The sequence below is a fragment of the Pyrgilauda ruficollis genome, unplaced genomic scaffold (genome assembly GCF_017590135.1).
Source record: "Pyrgilauda ruficollis isolate IOZ18807 unplaced genomic scaffold, ASM1759013v1 scaffold8, whole genome shotgun sequence".
NCBI lineage: Eukaryota > Metazoa > Chordata > Aves > Passeriformes > Passeridae > Pyrgilauda > Pyrgilauda ruficollis.
The window spans coordinates 11,909,526-11,929,999 of NW_024529932.1; the positions used below are offsets into that span (position 1 = coordinate 11,909,526).

The following is a 20,474-nucleotide window of genomic DNA, read 5'->3' on the forward strand; positions in this document are numbered from 1 at the left end:
GAATCTGTGTGGCTGAAGTCAGCTGAACTTCTGTTGTTGGCTCCACCGCAGCAGGTTAAGACTCTAAACTCTATCTGTCTGCACTTCTCCTGATACCTGTACCTCTTCTTTTTGCCAACAATCTGAATAGAAACAATACCTACACGTGAAAGGTGCTTTACTCAAACAAAAATCTGGGAGAACCACCATCAGTCCTGGGATGAAACAATCCTTTATTCTGACTTTGCTGTTACACAAATAAGTTACCAGATTTCTAACCTTTACAGATAGAATATGTAAACTGCACCTCCTTACAAGCAGGGTTACGTCGCCTTCATTCTCTCAATTAAGTTGGAAATGTACACAGTAAGAAATGTAAGGATATCAGTTTGTGTATATTTTGGTGTCTTCTTTGCAGCACGTGCAGGTTGGGTTAACCAGGCAGATGTTCTCTTCATTATAGTTTAAATACTGACTTTTTATATCTACAATGCAATGCAAACACAAAAGAAGGCGTTTAATAGCCATTCATCAAGCCAGGCCAAAAATGAAAGCTAAGTTAGAGCTGAAAGGCTTTTGCAGGTCCAGAGACTCTGGTATACAGCATGGTAAGAAGTTAGTGCACATGCACTAACAAGCAGATTAATGCTTTTGACACTACAGTTCGTTCTAAGAGTCTCTTGTTTCTGCTGCCACAAATCGAATATATTCAAGTACCTAAGCACAGTTCTGTGGGTGGAACTCCATCAACTCTTGGCAATTTTAACAGCCCAGCTTTTCCGGTCACACATCATGACTCATCACATTGCTCCTGACAAAATACTGTACTCCAGCTAGAGAAATGCTGCCAAGAGTTTATGTTTGACTTGTGACCAAGAGAAAAGAAACCACACAAAATTTAAAGTAAATTCTCCAGGAAATACTAAAATGAAGGTGAAAAACTCTGAAAGTAGGATGAAATACCCCTCCCCTCAATGTACAAAACTGCTGAGCTTCATTACACAGTTTTTGGGGATGCTAGCAAGTTATGCCTTGCTTTGCTCTTGCTCAAAATTCAGCACATCAACATGACTGAGTGTAGCCATGATATTTTCTGAAAAATCCTTTTGCTAGGATTTTTCTCCTGAGAAGCTGAGGAACCTCAGGAAAGAAATGTAAGCAATAATTATCTGCTGCTGTGGAATGCAGCAGGTGCATCTGTGATTGGTGCATGTTGGTTGTTTCGAATTAATGGGCAATCACAGCCAGCTGGCTCGGACTCTCTGAGAGTCACGAGCTTTTGTTAGCATTCCTCTCCTGTTTTTTCTAGCCTTCTGATGGATCCTTTTCTCTCTATTCTTTTAGTATAGTTTTTAGTATATCATATTAATATAATATATATCATAATATAATAAAACAGCCTTCTAAAACATGGAGTCAAGATTCTCATCTCTTCCCTCATCCTGGCACCCTCGAACACAGCCATAGTTGAGTTATAGCCAGCATTATCTAAACGTTGAGATCATTCAAACAATCTCTCCAGGATTTTGCAGGAATGCCTCACCCTTATATCAGCACCAGATAAACATCAAATCCTATTTATACCCCAGTCTTTTACTTCAACACAGGAGGATGTAATTCATACTCTATGTGACTTTGAGAGACCAAGGTATTTCTGAAATCTCAAGGCAGTAAAAATGGAATAAACTGAGTTTTACTAGAGTGAAACTGATCAAAAGAGAGGTGATCTTCAAATAGTAATAATGAACCTTAACTACATGCAGCCTTGTACCCTCCTACCATTAGACTGTATATACTTCAGGCACTGAAGATAAAAGATTTTACCTTACATATACAAAGGGCAAGGTAAACATTTTATCAACTATTAGGTCTTTTAAATAGCAGGGATGAGAATTCCCAAAGGCACCGCTGACCACATCATGCAAGTCATCTAGTAATCATGATCCAGCCTACAAGACACACAAAGAAAACTTTTGTATATGAAACATCATTTCAGAATCTCAAAAGACCAGAAAGCTCTCAGTGTTTCAAAAAGAGATTAAATGTTAACTCCATTGGTCTCTTTTGTCTGAAATTCACTCTTTCTATGAAATTCAACACCACACAAAGAGCCAGAATCAGGATTAAGGATCTCATAAACCCCATTTTATTCCTTAAAAAGGCTTCTGTGCAGAAATGAATTCCAGTCTCTGAGAAAAGTTGTACTATTCACAAAAGCAGGGGGCTTTAGAATTACTAGGAAAACTGTGCTCCAGGAAACTTTTAAAACTTTTTTTTGGAAACATACTTCTTCTAAATGGAGATATATGTTCTTTAAAATAGGCATTGAAAATAGAATCCTAAAATGTTTTCACTTAAAAAATTGTAATTATTAAAGTCAATTTCTTTGTTGCTACTGACTACAGAGTGATAACAAAAAATGACAAGAATCAGGTCAAAGTCAGCCAGCATCTAAAAGGGCTTTTGGGGAGACTTACCATTTGCAGGGATTCTCCCTAAAATTAGGGAAATGGTCTTCCATTGGCAAGAAATAGGAGGCAGAGAAATGCAAGATAGTGAGTCCCTTGTAATATGCTTTTCATGTACCTTGCAGGATGTTGAGTTCAAGGAAGACAAAGAGTAAAAAAATAATTAAAAAAAAATGGAAAGAAGATGACCTTACAGTCAATTTCTACACTTCAGGTATAATCTTACTTGGGGACCTCCCCATGAGTGCTAGCAGCTCTTTCTGGTGATGAAACTGTTATTGTGTGGTTAATTTATGTCTCTATTTAATGCATGACATAAATGGACTGAACAGTGCATTTGGTGAAGGGACAGGGAGTTTCTGGTGATGTAAGCTGGTAACCAGTAAAAAATCCCTTCTAAGGAACAGCAATGCTGAAAATTTATTTCAAAAGCATTAAAGCTCATTGTCATGGGTGCCACTGCCTAAACCCCTTGTCAAACTCAGAGGTGGTTTGCCACTTCTGCTCTAACACGCTGTTGAGCTATTGCAATCTGTCAGAGAGCAAGAGCAACTTTGGTGCCTGTGCCAGTCCCAGCAGACTGGCCCCTCTTCATATGTTTAAAAGTCAAAAAGAGCTTTTTTAGATGTTTTATTTGTTCTGGGTTTTTTTCTTTTTTTCCATTTGGGGTAAATTCCAACACTACTGTTTGGGCACGAGCCAGCCTAATGCTCAGTGTGCCTGGGAGTCATGGGGTGTTTGCAAATGCTGCACTGCTGCAGGAAACACTCCCTGGGAACTGCAGGCTCTGAGCTTCCCATTGCTTACCTTACGGAAAGGAGAATACCCCAAGCAGGAAGGGTCTGTATTGTGGAAGGAATGTTCATATAACCCTGGGCATCACTGAACCCCAGAAGAGCTAAAAAGCTCCAGAGAAACTACAATGTGAACACAGCAACAGCCAGACAACTAACAGACCAGCTGGAAAGCAGCAGAGCAAATATTCAGTGGCTAAAGCAGCCAGTGACAGAAGGGGCTACTGGGGGCTGCCACTTAAAATAAAGGTTTCAATATAATAATTTCTCTCTTATCTAAAATCGTAGGGGACAGGAATACCCCAGTAAAATATAAAACTCTGTACTGGGGAGATGCTGCTGCCATCACATGGCATAGTAACTGCACAAAGTCAGGAAAAATGCTATGGTACACAAGAAAATCAACTGCATTTATTTTCTATGAGACAAATGAGTTTGCTTAATGTGTACAGAACATATTAAGATACTTCAAGAGGAGTTTTGATGAAAATTTGTCTGTTGGGAAAACTTCTTTTGACTGAATTCTAGTAAAAATCTAACGTTGCACATGACCCCATGCTGTCAACTCCCCTGGGATTGGGGCTCACCTGAAAAATCATCAGGATATAAGTATTGTGAATAGTAAAAACTTATTGTGGTCCTTCAGACGCCAGTATTCATAACTGAAACTCTTCATGTCATTGAAGTAGGGGAAAAAATGTATTTACTACATATTTTCTTTAGTTACATACAATATTTTAATTGTAATTACGTTATTTCGTCCACTGTACTACAGGAGTAAAACCACCAGGATTCCTTTATGTCTTTTGTCACAAGGTGGCGACGTTGGAAGCAAGAAATATGATGGAGACCGGGGACAGAGCAGCACCCTAAAATGCTGACATTCACCACACTTTGGAGAAAATAATAAATCATGTGTAAACTCTGATCTGTATATTTATGTGAATATCCACGTACTGACTTTAAACGTAAAGCAATTAAAAGAAATGTCAGCCCAGGACTATAAATCCCCTAATGCAATATAATCCTTGAATTATAACCATTATAATCCTTTCAATATAAACATTTTGGTGGGAATTCAACACACCCGTACACACCTTTCACCATATCAAATTCATTACGTAAATAAGATGAGAAATAATTCTCTTTCCTTTCTAGGATTTTCTCTCCTTATGGTTTTGTTGGCAACTATTTTTAAAGAAATATATGGAAGCAATTACAAGATCTTGTTAAAAGAGTACCAAAGTATGCCAGCAGAATGAGTTCCAAGGTAACAGCAGTTTTCTGCTACAGACCAAGCAGAGAAAATTTAAGACACGAATCTTGTTATTAAAATGGATCTGTAAGCTTGTTAGCTCTGAACAGAACCCAGCATCCATTCAAAGATGCTTTATGCAGGAAACCAGCAGCAGGTCATTATTCACAAAGCCATAGAATCCTTAAGGCTGGAAAGTCCTTTAAGATCGATCACCAAGCCCGATCCCCGGCCCAGCACCACCACCGTGTTCACCATTAAAACCTGTCCTCAGGCGCTGTATCCATGTGTCTTTTGAAGGTTTCCAGGGATGGTGACTCCACCACTTCCCCGGGCAGCCTGTTCCAATGGTTGGCCATCCTTCCAGGGAAGGATTTTTTCCCTAATGTACGACCCAAACTTCCCCTGGTGGAACTGGAGGCCATTTCCTCTTACCCCATCCTTGCTATGCTCTCCTTCCGAGCAGTTGTAGAGAACGATAAGGTCCCCCCGAGCCCACTTTTCCTCAGGTCACACAGCCCAGCTCCCTCAGCCAGCCCTCACAAACCCGCCGCGTTTGCTCCCACGGCTGCTGAGGAAGCTGCTACGGCGGGGAGCGCCTCACACCAGCGGCGGCCCCTGCCAGCCCCGCTGCGGAGGTGCCGTACCCCACAAGCCCACGCAGGCTTTTCTCGGGGATGCACCGAGGACAGGCACAAACAATTAAACCACCACACGACAGCGCTGCCTGAGACCTCCGGGTGAGGCGCGGAGAGGGCGCCGAGGCAGGACTCGAACCCGGTATCTCCGCTTCACCCGCCACTGCGCGCCAACTCAAACAAAACCCTCCTCCCAACCACCACCGCGCCGTGACAGCACTTCCGTAAACATCGCGAAGGGATGACTGACAAGCTCGGCGGCCAATCGCGATGCGCGGAGCGGTGGAGGGGGCGGGAGCCCGCGCTGGGCGGCTGAGGCGGCGCGCGGCGGGAAACGGCGGCGCGCGAGCCGGGGTGTCCCGAGCTGGAGCGGCCGGGAGGCGACCCCGGGAGCGGCCCTGGGAGCGAGAGCGGCGCCCCGATCCCGAACCCGATCCCGATCCCGATCCCTTCCGTGCAGCCACGCCGGGCGCGGGCGCTCCTGCGCCTCCTGAGTGAGGTGTAGCCTCTCGAGCAGCTGCTGTGCGTGCTGAGTGCTGTTTGGTGCCGCTTTCCGCGTGAGTCTCTTAATGGTGCTGCTAAGTCTTGAGCATGCGGAGCAAAACGTACTCTTTTTTTTTTTTTTTTTTTTTTTCCCCCTTTGAATAGGTAATAAGTGCTTTGTTCTACCGGTTTATATTTAGGTGCGTTGCTACAGCTTTCCGATGGGGGTAAAAACAGCTGTCAAAAGATACGAAACGAGAAGTAAGACAGCCGGGACAGAACTGGCATCACCCAGGTCCCGAGTGGATTGGAGACGCACTAGAAGGGCGCTCATACTGCTGGACAGCAATGACGAATCCTCGGCCGCCTCTGAGGAGGAGGAGGAGGAGGAGGAGTCTGCAGCATCCGAAAGTGAAATAAGTGAAAAAGACCCGCCGGCTGTGGGGAGCAGTGCTGCACATCGGGAGGAGAAAGAGCCCAGGGGGGAAGCAGCAGAAGATGGTGACGATGAGTGCGTTGTGCCTGGGAGGCGTAAGAGGTGGAGCAGCTCTGTCATGTACGACAGCGATGAAAGCGAGGGCAGCGACATACTTGTTAGGAAGGTTTCTGCCAAACGCCGCTGTATAATGGATGACGATGAGAGTTCTGAAGAACAGCAGCCTGATAAAACATGCCCTACAGAGGATGTTTCTGCTAGTAGGAAACAGAAAGTGCTTGCAAAATTGAAAGAACTTGTAAGACAAAGTGCAGTTCGGAGATCCTGCAGCAGTGCAAATTGTGAGGTTAGGGTTTTATCTTTGAAATTTAATTGGACGAAATATTTAACCTGAGGAAAGGTTAAGAGGTACAAATCAGTGGGATTTTTTGGTGCATGACAGATTAGTAGTTCTGTATATTTATCAGTCACATTAACTGGATAACTTGACTGCTGACAATCTATCAAATTATTTTTACCAGGAAGCAGAATACCTGTTGAAGTGTCTTAGAGATCTCATGTTAGCTGAATTCCTAGAAGTAGACTGAAGAGGGGTACATGGAAATAGCTAATTTAAAGCTGAAAGTAATTGTTGTCTAGTACAGAATGATGGGTTTTTTTGGAAATCTGTGCTTTCTTGTTAATTGAACAAATGGTGTTATTAGATAGTCAGAAGTTTTAGCTGGTGTATGTAGTATTTTGCCTGTGCAAATACTGAAAATTCTTGTGATTGAAGTACTTTTTAAAATTTAATTAGGATTCTAATAGTGAAGCAGCAGTAGAAGAGGAACCATTCTGTCAGTTGCCCCTCACACCATCAGAAGGCAGTGAAACTGATGGTGACAGCATGAAAGATTTTGTAGTAGAGGAAGAGGAAGACAATGATGATGGTGATGACATTGACAACACAGAGCATGTGAAGAATGAGAATCAGCCACATCAAAAGCAACCAAATCCATCAAAGAGCGAGCTGCTGGCACACTACATCCCACAGTGTAAGATCAAAATTAGTGATAATTTTTCATGTATAACTAGCTCATAGTACTGTAATAAAAATTAATAGGCTAAATACAAATGTTAAGGAATAGGATATGGTATTTAAAAGCAGATACTTAAAAGGTTTCAATTTATTATGAAAGCATTCTGATTTCCACAGCAAACTTTTGCAGTCTTTAAATATCTAATTAAAGAGAGGGTATAAGTTCAGGGGTAGAAAGTGAAATCTTATTGCACAATTTTTTTTTTAGTTGGCCTGATTTAGGATGAAGTAGACTGCCTATGATGCATTCATTCCTGAGGAGGCCTGAAGGCATCATCCTTCATCCTACAATCTTGTGGTTTATGCTAAGAGCAGCTATGTTAATCTGTCCAAATTCTGTTCTCGCTATGAGTTTGGGGCTTGGGATATTATTTTTTGGATTTTTTTTTGTTTGGTTGGTTTTTTGTTTTGTTTTGGGCTTTTTTATGTATTTTTATTCTGTGGTGGTAAGACTTGGGACCAGAGGTATAGAGGGGTTTCTGACTTCACTGACCAATCTCGGCCGAATTACACAGAGCAAGAAAACTCTTCAAGTTGTTCTTTTAGGAAAACCAGTGTCTGGATGGAGCAGAGAGATTTGAAGCAGAACCTTATGCAAGTTATTTTCTTCCATATTTTGTTGTTCAGATGTAGGTATGTGGTGACTGGGCAGTCAGTGCTAGTTGTAGGTAGTCACAAGCATTTGCGGTATTTCTTTCCCAGTGAAGACCTCAGCAGAACTGTATTTGAAAGAAAAAAAAAATGAACACAACAACCAAAGTGCAAGCAAAAAACCCATGACCACAACATAAGCTTGGTCTTCTCTGATTTATATTATTTCCTGCTATTTGTTGAACAAATTCTACACTTCTCTTAGTGTTTGTAGGTCTTAATGTGGACTCTTCTTGCTGGAAGCACATGTGACTTCAGAATATTAAAATTCTGTAGGATCATTGGGATGAGAAGCACAATTTAAAGGCAAAATCCTATGGGTGTGGATGTTGTGCATTGAAATTATTTCTAAATCTATATTTTAGTAACTTTAAAATTATAAACTTAAAATACTGGAGAAGAAGAATTCTTACAGGACTTCTAACGTGACTTACTTTTTTTTTTTTCTGATTTTCTTCCTTCTTTTGGTAAATTTTGGTTGTATTGCTTTCTTCCCAGTATCTCGCTGTGATCATTATGAACACTTCAAAAGAATAGTAAAGGCTTTCCTCATAAATGCAATTGATGACACTTTTCTGAGCTCACTATATGGTAAGTAAATTTCATTAAATAATATATTAATGCATTCAAAGTTATACAAAGCCATTTGTTCTAGGGAAGGGTGTTTCTCCTGATCATAGAACTGAGGGTCCTGAAAACTGTGATTTTCCTGCTGTGTAACTTTGGTGGGGGAGAGCAGAGAGGACTCTATCTGAAAATGATACAGTAATCTTGGAAAAATGTGTAGACTTAATTCTTGAGCACAGAAGGCTTTAAATGCCTTCTTGAGATGTAGGAATGTGTTTCTGTGTTACTAATCAGTAGTAACCTTTCCAACATGAAAACCAAATTAGTTTCAAAGCAGATATCTCAATGAAAACATTGCAAGGTCAGCTGGTTAGTCAAAATCTCTTGTGCTTCACAGCTTTTTTTCTTAGGAATTTGATAGATAAGAAATGCTTTTAGTTATGGAGATGACTATATCATATTTTTTTCCTTTTTTTTTTAACATGTTGGATAAATAAGCTTTAGCTGGAGTCAGTACTTGTCTTATTCTTTCTGAGGAAGTGCTTTTTGGCATTTGGCCTAGTGGGGCTGAATAACAGCCTCAAACATAGTTTCATGAGCACTGTGAAGATGGGATTAAGGAGAGGACTCTCAGTGTCAGATTATGGAAGGAGTTAGTGAAATGCCAAGAGTGGAGGCTTTGGTGTCATCAGGAACTAAGAGGGAATGGAGAAACTGAAGTACACCACAGATCTCAGAATAAAGGCTGTATTCTCTTGGAGCTAAAAATGTCTTTCATTTACCACTGCTAGTTCTTTCGGGTGTTTGGTTTGTTTTGTTTCGACGAGTAAAAACAAGCCTTTGAAAAGTAATAAGTAAACACTGCCAGATTCATGTTGTAATAGCTTCCTTCTATTTCAAATGATATCTGCTCAATAAAATGTAACAATTTACTGCCAAGTTGCTGGAAGTAAATGAGCTCTGCAGTGAGCTGGAGGTTGTACATGAACATTGTATGAACGTAGCCTAGTATTACAAAAATGTATTTTTGTAATGTAGAATGGATTGTTCTGAGTTAATGGAAGTGAATCTCTTCATTAGTTTTGACTCAAGAGTAACTACTATAGTATTGGAGTTCACACTTGCTTTTTTTTGGGAGGGATTTTGTTTTGTGATCTAGCACAGCCTCTTCAAGTTCATACTGCAAATGTGTGTGTAAAGTGAATATGGAAAAGCAGTTAATTGCAATTATGGTGGCTATAATGACAATTAACTACGTTTATATAAAAAGCTGGATAGCCAGTGGTCCTTCTCAGGTCTGCCTTTTTTTGCATTCTGTGCTTTGCTAGAAGGCATGGGAAGGTAGCTGAATTAAGTTTTATGTCTGTACACACTGAAGTTCCAGGGCAGTGTGCATTGGCCTCCATCTGTGGAAGTGCTGTTTAATTCCTGGAGTCCAGCATGTGTTTGGGAAATAGTAGCAGTAGTAGTTTTTACTCATCCTCCTGCTTTTTTATTTATTTTGCTTGAGTAAGTATTTGGAAGTACTTATGCTAACTCAAGGCATCTGACTGTGCTACTGAAGTAAAGGTCAGTTTCTCTGTGATCTTTATAAGTGACAAAGAGAGTTGTCAAAATTTCTACTCTGAAGTACCTCGGAGCAGTTTGTTTCATGGATTCCAACCACTTCCCTTATACATTTCAAACAACTTAAACAGGTTGGTTGAAAAGCATGACATTCCTCTACATGCTTCCTCCTTTTCTGTTGTTTTAAATAGGATTTGAGTGAATGGATCTCCATTTGGGATGAGAGCTTTTAGCTTGATTGTAGAATTTATTCTTGTACCACTTTTAAATAAGAAAATATATCCCTTTAGCAAGATGCATGGATTGCATGGATCACTTTTATGGGTAACAGTAGCAAATGTATTCAAAGACAGTTTAGTAAAATCATTCATAGTTCTTAGTATGCAGAAGCATAATGTCCTTGAAAATTTTATCTAAAGAGCTTGTACAACATAGTGTGGTCAGCAAATTAGTGATGATTCTCACTGAACAGATGGAACAAGACGAAAGAAGTATGCACAAGATATGCTGCTCTCACTTCATTATTTGGATGACCGCTTCATTCAGCCTCGTCTTGAGAACTTAATCTGTAGAAGTCGCTGGAAGGATCGATACAAGGTTATGTAGATTATACTTTAAATGCTGAAATTCTCTGTAAAGGTGCAACAATCACTATAATTACATATACTTTTTAATAGCAACTATTGTTCCTTAACTTAAATAATCTGGTTTGGTGCTTATATAAATATCAGAAATATTTTACATGTTGATAACCAGACAAACATTCAGGTAGCAGAACAGAATCTGTTCTCAGCTACCAGAATGTGTCTCCTGCTAACTTCAGCAGTTGACATTTGAGGATTTTTTTGTCACTTGCTAAACATTCTAACAAGATATTTTCCTCCTCCCACAAAAAGGTAAACAGTATGTTCATCGTGAACCTTCTACTACTAAAAAAATAAAGTCAGTATAGAGCAATTAGTTATTTTATGTATATTACTAGAAGAGAATTACTGTCATGGGTGTAATGATTTAATGATCAGTGTGATAACGAAATTTGGACATTTTTCATTTCTCTTGGACTAATTTTGTGTGAGTACAGAGTACTCAGCAGCCTGTTAGAGGCATTGTTCAGTTTACAGAGGTTCATTAAAGTTACTTGAAATCTGTTTTTCAGGAGCGTGTGGATTGTTACCCAGATGTTCGCATAAGCTTGCAAAATGCAGAAAATATGTCTTGTCAGGCCTGTGAACTGAAGCGGTGGTGTAAGTTCAATGTGTTGCTCTCTGGAAGGCTTTATAATAGTAGAACTTTGGAAGTGGATGACTTCATGTCAAATGATAAACAGGTAATTTCAAACCAGCATTGTATTTTTAAGTTTTAATTTTAAGTTTTTATTTTATCAATAAAATAAATCAAATGTTTTTTCTATGGCTTTTGGTATTGCCTGCATCACAATGACCCTTGTGCTGTTTCCTCCCCACATCTACTCCCTAATGAAAAAGCCCTTCCTTTATCCTTGTGTGTGCCTATAATGCCCTTAAGACTTTCCCAGCAGGAATCTTGCATTGATTGCTGGTCAGAAACATTGTAAAAGTAACTTTCTGTATGAGGGACAGTCATTGCCATTGAATGATTGTGTTTTCTGTTTTGGTGCAGGTAAGGTTTGTTCAACACTGGGTCACTAGGTTTACTAATTCTGTGCCTGCTCTGCCTCTAGCACTTGAAAGGTCCACGTGCACTCCAACAGTTCTTACTGGCTCTAGGTTCAAACACTGAGTGAAACAGTGCAATGGCCATTCTAGCAGTCCAAGTGTGACCTTGTCAAAATTTATTGCTTCATTCTTCAGATTTTTTCCCACATCTGCTATTTCCCACATAGCTGTTCACTCAGAACAAATTATCTTGGAATCTCAGATGCATTTACACTTGCTGATCTCCTTTCAAGAAAACTTGTTCCTAGCTACATCAATACATTTTATTAGAGCCTTTTCCCCACTACTGCATTATCAGAATTACTTATCCAAACTAGAGAACACTTCCATTTAGGTAGTCTTGCATCTATTTCTCCCTCAGTTGTCACTTCTAGAACATATTGGATTAGATTTTATTTTTTTTAACTAAAAGGCATCTTTCATGTTGTTACATAATGTTCCATTAGGCAGTCATTTTAGGTGATTTAAGAAGTCACTTAAAATAATAATAGCCTAATACAATTTTATTTCACAGCTGAGCCTTTTGAAAACCTTGACTCTCAAGAACCTGGGTGTTTCTAATATTTAGAGATATTCCCTTCAAAATTACAGCTACACATAATTGTTATGATTAGGTATGCATATAACCTTCAGTAATGCAATTCATGACCTCTTATGACAAATTCAAAGCACTTGATTTGTCAAAAATAAAATATTGCTACAGTTGTTTTACCAAGCTGATATCCAAGTTCTGCCTTTCTTCCCTTTCAGGAGACACAGATGGTATTTTATTTGTGAGTGTAAAAGAATTTTTGAACGCAGCTGATGTTCCTCACAGTATTTGTTGAAAATAAAAAAGTTTCAGAACCAGGGTTTTTTTAACTATATTTGGTAATAAGGTATAATAGGATTTCTTAAGTAAAAATAAAGTGAAGCTCTTGTCAAACAGGAAGTATACCTTACTGAAACTCAAACCTGTATTGTTTGGGTGTTTGCAAATGCTTTAACTTACAGATTTGAGAGCTGTCACCATGATTAGCATTTTGTCATCATACAGACTCTGCATGTAATGCAGGAGCTTGAAAATCTGTGACAGTTTTTCTTATATTACAGACCCTTCTGAGCCGCAGTTGCTGATACTCTATTTTGAAAAGTATGTATGTGCATGATAGTCAAGAAAGCTAGGTTTTTCCAGCAATGCTTTTCCCCTTTTTAATCCTGTTTATTGGAGGAAAACAGTAAGTCCTCTGCAATCATCCCAGCACTGATAGTACAATCTGTCACAGGCATTCTTCCTTACATACAGATCACTAATTTAAAAATATTCAGTTTTTCATGGCAAGTGTGTACCTTACCTAACCAGAAATAATTAGTGAACTAGCACAGGAATTTAATCTTTACCTAACTTTCAGCTTAACTGTGGAAATAACAGTAGCAATTCCTTCACTGCTGACCAAATGTTGTCCTGCATAAAGTGTTGGCTATTTTTCACTTTGGAAAAAACTTGAAATATCCTATAGAATACTGAACTAACTTGCTGGTTCATTTTTGTCCTCTTCGGCTTAGCAGTACAAAATGAGAGCTTTTTTTACCCTGTGTACACCAGCATCTGGGGATGTCTGCTATGTGCCTGCTCAGTATAGCTCAGTGGCTGTTAAGGAGGCTCAGGAGAGAGAGTAATTGAGCACTTTCCAGTCATTTTTGATAGTGTCTTGTAATGCAACATTTGTGTTCTTATGGTGACCTGCAGTTTAGACTGCTAAAAGTACTGTTCTCAAGTTGTCTTTAAAGCTCTGCTGGCAATGCACTGAGCAACTTGTCCTGCCAATTTAGAAAAAAATATAAAAGAAAAAGAGGCTCACAGAGCTACATAAAACTGCCATTTCACAAGCCTAATTGACTGATAGAGAAGGCAGTTCAGTACTGACAGATCAAATTGAACAGAAACACATAGTTGGACTATTTTCTATAGATTTGTTTGAAAATACCCGAGAAAAGTGGATGTGAAGAGAACAAAAACAGACCTCCAACCTCCTTCTTCTGCATAAAACTTTCATTTTCTCTCATCTCTGAAGTATTCTGCTTTGCCAGTAGAAAGAGAAGAGAAACAGCTGTTCCAATTTTGCTTAGGCTTGCAGTGATTGTTCACTGTTTAGGTGCCAATTCTCAATTCCCCTGATCAGGGAGAATCACAAGGGTTAGAGGTATAAGCGTCCTCCACACTTCCTTGCTCCTTATGTCACCTGGATTATAAACTGTTTTCTCCTCTCAGACTTGGTGTTCTGTTTATAAACATGCTTAGAAGACATGGATTCAGTCACTACATATTGAGCTATTGTCCAACCATGCTCCTGCATTCCATACAAAGTAATTTAACACAACTTTGGCTGATAGGGCCAGCTTGAGTAGATAAGTTAAGCATTAACACAGAGGGACTGTGGACTGTGAGGGGGAAAAAATTAGAGTACAGTACTGAGATTCTTTCCAAAGCTGCATTCTGAAATAGCATTGTATTTTTAGACTATCTTTCTTGCTTAAAAACACAATACATAGTTACATTTATATGATATTTAGCTATTTGCCTTTGGCATTTCTCCACATCGCACATAAATAAGCTATGAAACTCACTGCCACAGGATATTTTGGAAGGGAAAAATACTATTGGGTCCCAAAATGAATTAGACATTCTTCTTGGGGAAGGTTCTTTCACACTATGGAACGTGATATTTGGGATGATACAGACGATCTTAACTCTTGACTGCCAGAAAATGTGCAGTAGTCTTATGACCATTCTAATGTTTGTGCTGGATCTTACACTAACTTCCTACATATCTCCTGCTAGCTGTTGTCACTGGGGAGAAAACTGGGCCATCAGTTTGATGTAAGATGGTATCTCCTATTTTATATCACATAATGTTCCAAATGCCACACCTCATTGCTTGGGATACTTGAAAAGTTGTGCAATGCCCTATGAAATACTGCAGCTCAGTTCTTCATTGCTGCAGTATTTGAAATGGTGATTCTGGAAATTTGAATTTATCAAGGCTCAGCATTAGTTGGTAGGTCTTGCACTTCAAAAGCACCTGCAGCACCAAACACAAGCCTTGTTTTTTCAGTTTTGGGGATACTAACAAATGGAGCTGTATACAGGCACAACATTTACATGATCAGTAGAGACTTAAAATATAGTAATAGGCATTTTTATCTTAAAATGTTTAAAATTTCAGTTAATAACAATTTACTGTAGGTCAGATCAAAAGTTCTTTTGAGTGTGTCTCTTTTGACTTAAGTGATACTATGCCTGGTGATACCCACTGATCTGCTGATTAATATGTTTAAGAAATTAAGATATATTCATATAGTTAAGAGAACATATAACTAACACATGTAAATTCCATTTACATAATCTTTAAAAATGCATTTTTCTGTTACTTTCATTGTCAGCAGATAGAGCTGGTGTTAGGTTGCACAGGTCGGTCAGGTGTTCTGGAGAACTGCTCACAGATGCAAACATTTGGTCATGCATTCAGAAAAGCTCCCTGAAAATGTAGGTTTTAAGCATTAATTAAAGTTTAACCTTCTTGTAATTTGAGAGTATTTGGATTATTAGCAATAAAAGGCATCTCTTTTGTGGCACAGAAGAAATAGATTTGCAACTTAAAATTTAGTTGATTCTTAAATATATCTACATGTAATGTAAAACAACAATGCAATTGCAGCTAGCTTTCATTACTAGTGAAGAGAACTTTAGCCATTTACATACTTGTTATGGAAAGGTGTGACAAGACATCAGTCCAAAACAGGCATATTTTACCTCTTGTTTACGTATAAATACGGCAGTGAAATAAGTCAGTTCCATCTTTTCCGCATGGAAATCATAGAGGTAAAACCGGTAATAACTGGGAGATGCAGAGGCTTTATTTTCTGCACCATCATAGCTTAGCTATTCCTCCCAGACAGTTGCAGATTAATGTTTGTATTGTATAAAGCTTCAAGTTCAGATTTCATTTTTTTTAAATTCATCCTCTCCATTTTTTAAGTGCTGTAAGGTGTATGCCTAATGTGTTTTTATGTATTTCTTGAAGAAATATTTAATATTATTCAGTCTACAAAATGTTAAAACTGGTATTTCATCTCCCTAGGAAGTACTTACATATTAAGCAAAAGTAAGCAAATAAATCCTCTTCCTCTGCTTTCACAATATGATGGTTGTCTAAAGTGTGATTTTGTAACAAAGTTCCACCAGGAGATAGGAAAGATACAACCAATTACAAACATGAATGTGTTTGCAAGAGGACAGCACTGATAAGCTGCCATTGCTTCGACTTGCTGGCTGCCTGCTTGCTCAAAAATCTTTCTGCTGTGGCTGTGAAAACTACATGGGTTTGTGCTAATTTTATGCATGTAGTGTCATTCTGTTTATTTCATTATTCCAAACAATTTCCTGGACTGACTGATTAAATCTTACTCAATTAGCCCACCAATTCTGTATATTGTAAAGATAATCATGGTTCTATCCAAGGGAATCATTTGTTTGCTCTGGCCTAGGTTTTGAAGGTTGGCATGGTGTGTGCAAATCGTACAAGAGTTTATCACAACTTGAAACACTTCAAGTACAAGTTATACGTGGCTTGCAGCTCCATTGTTGAATTGGATGGTGTTGAGGATGAAGCAGTCAAAGACACTGTAGAGCGTCTTTTCAGCCACTTGGAAGAGACTGGGTGGATTCAGAAGGTATGACTGGGTTATTCCCTATATTCTTTTCCAAGCAGATGAAAGTAAGTTCAGATAAAATGTCTGATTTAATGGATCAGTTCTGAGTTACCGTTCATCAGTAATACAACTCAGCTCAACCATTCCCCCATTTCTGCTGACCCAGTGTTTGAAACAGTTTGTATCAGCTTTTGACATGAAGCTTTTTGACAGCTGCATGATCTCTGGGCTGTGGTGGGCAGGCCCCTGGTTCATTTAAAAGCAGCAACCCAACAAACTTGAGCTGTAACTTGGAAAGATGTACATGAGGCACAGAAAGAGTATTTTAGAATTCTGTTTACACTGAAGAACTTTTAATTGTTCAGAACCACTTCATGAACTATTTTAAGACAATTTATCTAAAAATGTAAAAATTTAGACAAAGTTGCATTTAGTATGCTTTTAGATATAGCTTCTAAATTGTTGGCATGCTTGGTCATGTATTGAACAAGAAAAGCAGTCTTTACATAATATAGTTATTAAATATGGATAAATTGTACAAATTTTATTTCATTCACAGAGATACAATGATCTTGAAGATTACCTGGAAGATGCAGACAATTTTCAAGAAGAGAAAATTGATTAAGAGATCATATAGCTCTTTGAAAGACATTTAAAAAATGTGAATGACCTACTTCATCTGTATGCACTTTGTCTCTGCCTGGACTTCAAGATTTCTATGTAGGCTATTACACGTAAATTCATATGCCTTTAAATTACCGTTTGATAATGTGCTATGTCTTCTTTTTCTCATCTGTGTCAATACAAATCCAAAGTTTTACCAAATCAGTCCTTCCAGTCTTACTGCATTAATCACTTCAAGTTCCTACTGTTAAGAAATATCAGTTCAATATCTATTTACCTGTGAAATAAAACTTCCACGTATTCAGATTGAGCTGCATTGTAGAGAACACAGGAGATGCTGAGATCTTTGGCACTGGGTATATTTGGAAAGGTAAGGCTTTGTTATACCAGAACTTAGGACTTGCATCTTACCATCCTTATTGCTCATTATGTGCAAGTAAGTCCAGTTAGAATGATAGTTACAACAAACAGGACCCAAATGCAAAGATCTATTTCTCCTCTGAGGAATCAGTACAGACAGTTGCAAGGCAACAGAGGAAATATTCTGCAGTCCTGACTGCATTTGCAGCACAGTAGTCATTCCTCTCTTGAGAAAGTAGGTGATGAGTCACAGTATGGGCGTCATACAGACTGAGTCTGGTTTAGCCATCTAAATGAACACATGGGCCCACATTGCTGTCTCTGATAAGTAGCTGGGACAATTTACTGAGATTTTAAACATCGGGTTACATTGTGCAAACATAATGACAGCAACTTGGAGTAACTGCAGTCCTAAGAGAATGGATTAATATGCCCAAGCAAGATAAGCAAGAATTCTTCCAGTATAACTTAACAGAAAGTAGGACTTAGTCAGAAACAGGATGCATGGCTTACCAGAATTGCATGAAACCCAAATCAGAGTAGATTTTCAAGGCTTTTGGAAGGGTTAAGTATGGTACTGCCCATTCTGAAAAATTGGACAAGAACTGTAAATGTGTACTCACAGCCCAGAAAGCCAACTGTGTCCTGGGCTGCATCCAAAACAGCATGATCAGCAAGGTGAGAGAGGTGATTCTGCCCCCCTGCTGTTATGAAACCCTACCTGGAATGCTGCATCTAGCTCTAGGGTCCTGGCATAGGAAAGACAGGGCATGCTGGAGCAAGTCCAGAGGAGGGTCACTAAATTGATCAGAGGGCTGGCTGTAGCTAGGCTGAGAGAGTTGGGGTTGTTCAGTCTGGAGAATGGAAGGCTCTGGGGGACCATATTACAACCTTTAAGTATTTAAAGGTGGGGGGAGGGGGGGGCAGGCTACAAGGAAGATGGAGAAAGACTTTTTACTAAGGCCTGTAGTGACAGGACAACAACTTTTAAACTCAAAGAAGGTAGGTATAGATGGACATAGGGGAAGAAATTTTTTACTGTGAGGTTGGTGAGGCACTGGCACAGGTTTCCCAGAGAAGGTGTGGATGCCCCACCCCTGGAAGGGTGTTAGGTCACGATGGGGCTTTGAGAAACCTGGTATACTGGAAGATATTTCTAGCCATTATGATCCTTAAAGGTCCCTTCCAATCTCAATTATTCAGTGTTTCTGTCCCTGTATTTTGGGCTGCATATAAAAAGCATCAGATAAAATTAAGGGCACAGTGTTTTGAATCCTACATCTTGCTGTATGTACATACTCTATTAGTCTTTTGTGGCTGGACAACTTAGTGAAAGACACTGTTAGCTCTCTGAATCCTTTTAACATGTTACTCTCTCAGCATCAAAAGTAACGGAACCTGATTTCTCATAGATTTGTCCATGAGAAGTCACCACATTTATTTTGCCACTTTACTGGGAACAAATATCCAGATTGGGTAGGCAACTGCTGCCAGATGTATTGCTCAACAATGAACATCTGCTGCTTTTTTACAGAGACTATACCTTAGATTTGTCATTCACTACTCTTTTTCTAGCATTCATTGTGAGAAATTAACTGCTTTTACTTTTTTAAGGACTTGAAATTCAGCAATGTTTTAAATGCTATTAGGCTGAGTTAGTAATATCAGTACTCCTTTGTACCACATACAGATACAAGATATACAAAACCAAGATGAAAATTCTCAGTAAACAGATTGAGACTTGGTCTCAAGTAAACTTATGTTGAAGATATTCTTTCCATACCTTATCTATGAGTTAGACACATAAAATTCTGAGGTTTGGTATGTCTTACATCTATCTCCCTGGTTACTAAAGCTGAAGGTTTCCTTCTCTATTCCTTCAAAGGTTTCCGTCTCTATTCCTTCTCCTTCCTCATCTCTGTTCTTCTGGGAATATTGGTGGGAAACGTTAGTTTAAAAGTATTCGGGAATCCATCTTGAATATATCCCTTTTAGGTATTGATACCTCGCTTCTTTCTGTTAACAAAATCTGTATAGTTTGATTTGCTTCTCTAGAACATAACATTTGGTGTACCTTAATTCTTACAAAGGAAAACCATTGTGAAATGAGTTCTGTACCATGTAATGGAATATGTCCTCTTAGAGCCTTCCTGGCTGGTGCTAATTTTTGCTACCATGTGAATTTTCTTAAAACTCTCAAGACTTTGACTTCACTTTAAAATTTTGTCAAAATGAATGGTTGATCTCTCATTTTGCTACATTAAAACAATTCACTACCAAAATAAAGAATAAGTGCGTGAAACTCTGGCTTGATGATTACAGGTGATTCTTGCTGATTTCAAGAATACATACAGTTTGATTGGAAATTGAAATGGTCCATTCTAATTTTTTGATATCCCAGACTTGTTTCTCACCTCCTCTTTATTCAGCTAAAAAGCGTGTGCTATCTACAGCCTTTTTTCCCCAGATCATTGTTTTTTTCTGTTGCTAGCAGGTATACAAAAGTATTCTGATGGAACTTCTAGGTAGAAAGTGCTTCCATAGGTTTACTAGTCTTGGCTGTAGTATCACCAGCGGGACTAAGAAAATGCTGTAAATTGAAAGCACTAATTTCTGTTTCAGAAAGAAACATATTTGATTTGGCATGAGCTGATGTTTTTGTGTGTATTGTGTCCCTTAAACTCTGATATTCGCCTCACTGAGATGGGAGGAAGTGATAATACTTTTGTGGCTGTTGTTCTATCTGAAGTGTTTCTAAAAGACAGCAACTATGAAGTGTCATTACATCACTTTTACATTTGTCTTCACCACAGGAAGTTAAAAAATTCTTTAGAATAGGAGAGTAAATATGTAAAAATTTAGATCAAATTTTCCAGGTCTGTCTGCAAATGCTAGTACAGCATGAAGCACAAAGAAGACTCTTACCCCTGAGACTTTCTATATATAGAAAAAAAAATCAGTAAGAATATTTCTAGCAGAAAAAAAATTGTGCAAATACCTAATGATGGGAGAAGTTAGAAATCTGACCAGTCTTTCATGCTTTTTTTTCCACATCAGGGAAGCTGAATGGAGTTAGGAGGTGAGAGAATAAAATGTTTGTTCCAGTAGGATATTTTAAATTGGTTTTAGTGTTAATTTTTGAAACAGTAGCTCTAATTAAGATAAAGTACCTCTCTTAATGGAACAATG

General features: G+C 38.7%; 1 protein-coding gene across 3 annotated transcripts; it reads left to right on the forward strand.

The window, feature by feature from the left end:
- Positions 1 to 5,432: 5,432 nt before the first annotated feature.
- Positions 5,433 to 19,579, forward strand: CCDC82 (coiled-coil domain containing 82). Of its 3 annotated transcripts, none has more exons than XM_041487418.1 (8): positions 5,433 to 5,691; positions 5,818 to 6,399; positions 6,850 to 7,087; positions 8,281 to 8,373; positions 10,388 to 10,512; positions 11,072 to 11,242; positions 16,137 to 16,322; positions 16,861 to 19,579. In XM_041487418.1, the coding sequence occupies exons 2-8, from the start codon at positions 5,839 to 5,841 to the stop codon at positions 16,924 to 16,926; spliced, it is 1,440 nt and encodes a 479-aa protein (XP_041343352.1). In that variant the 5' UTR covers positions 5,433 to 5,691; positions 5,818 to 5,838; the 3' UTR covers positions 16,927 to 19,579. The 3 variants fall into 3 exon arrangements, with proteins under 3 accessions (XP_041343352.1, XP_041343353.1, XP_041343354.1); XM_041487419.1 differs by having other exon boundaries at positions 5,433 to 5,656; XM_041487420.1 differs by lacking the exons at positions 16,137 to 16,322; positions 16,861 to 19,579 and adding an exon at positions 12,702 to 13,702.
- Positions 19,580 to 20,474: the final 895 nt, after the last annotated feature.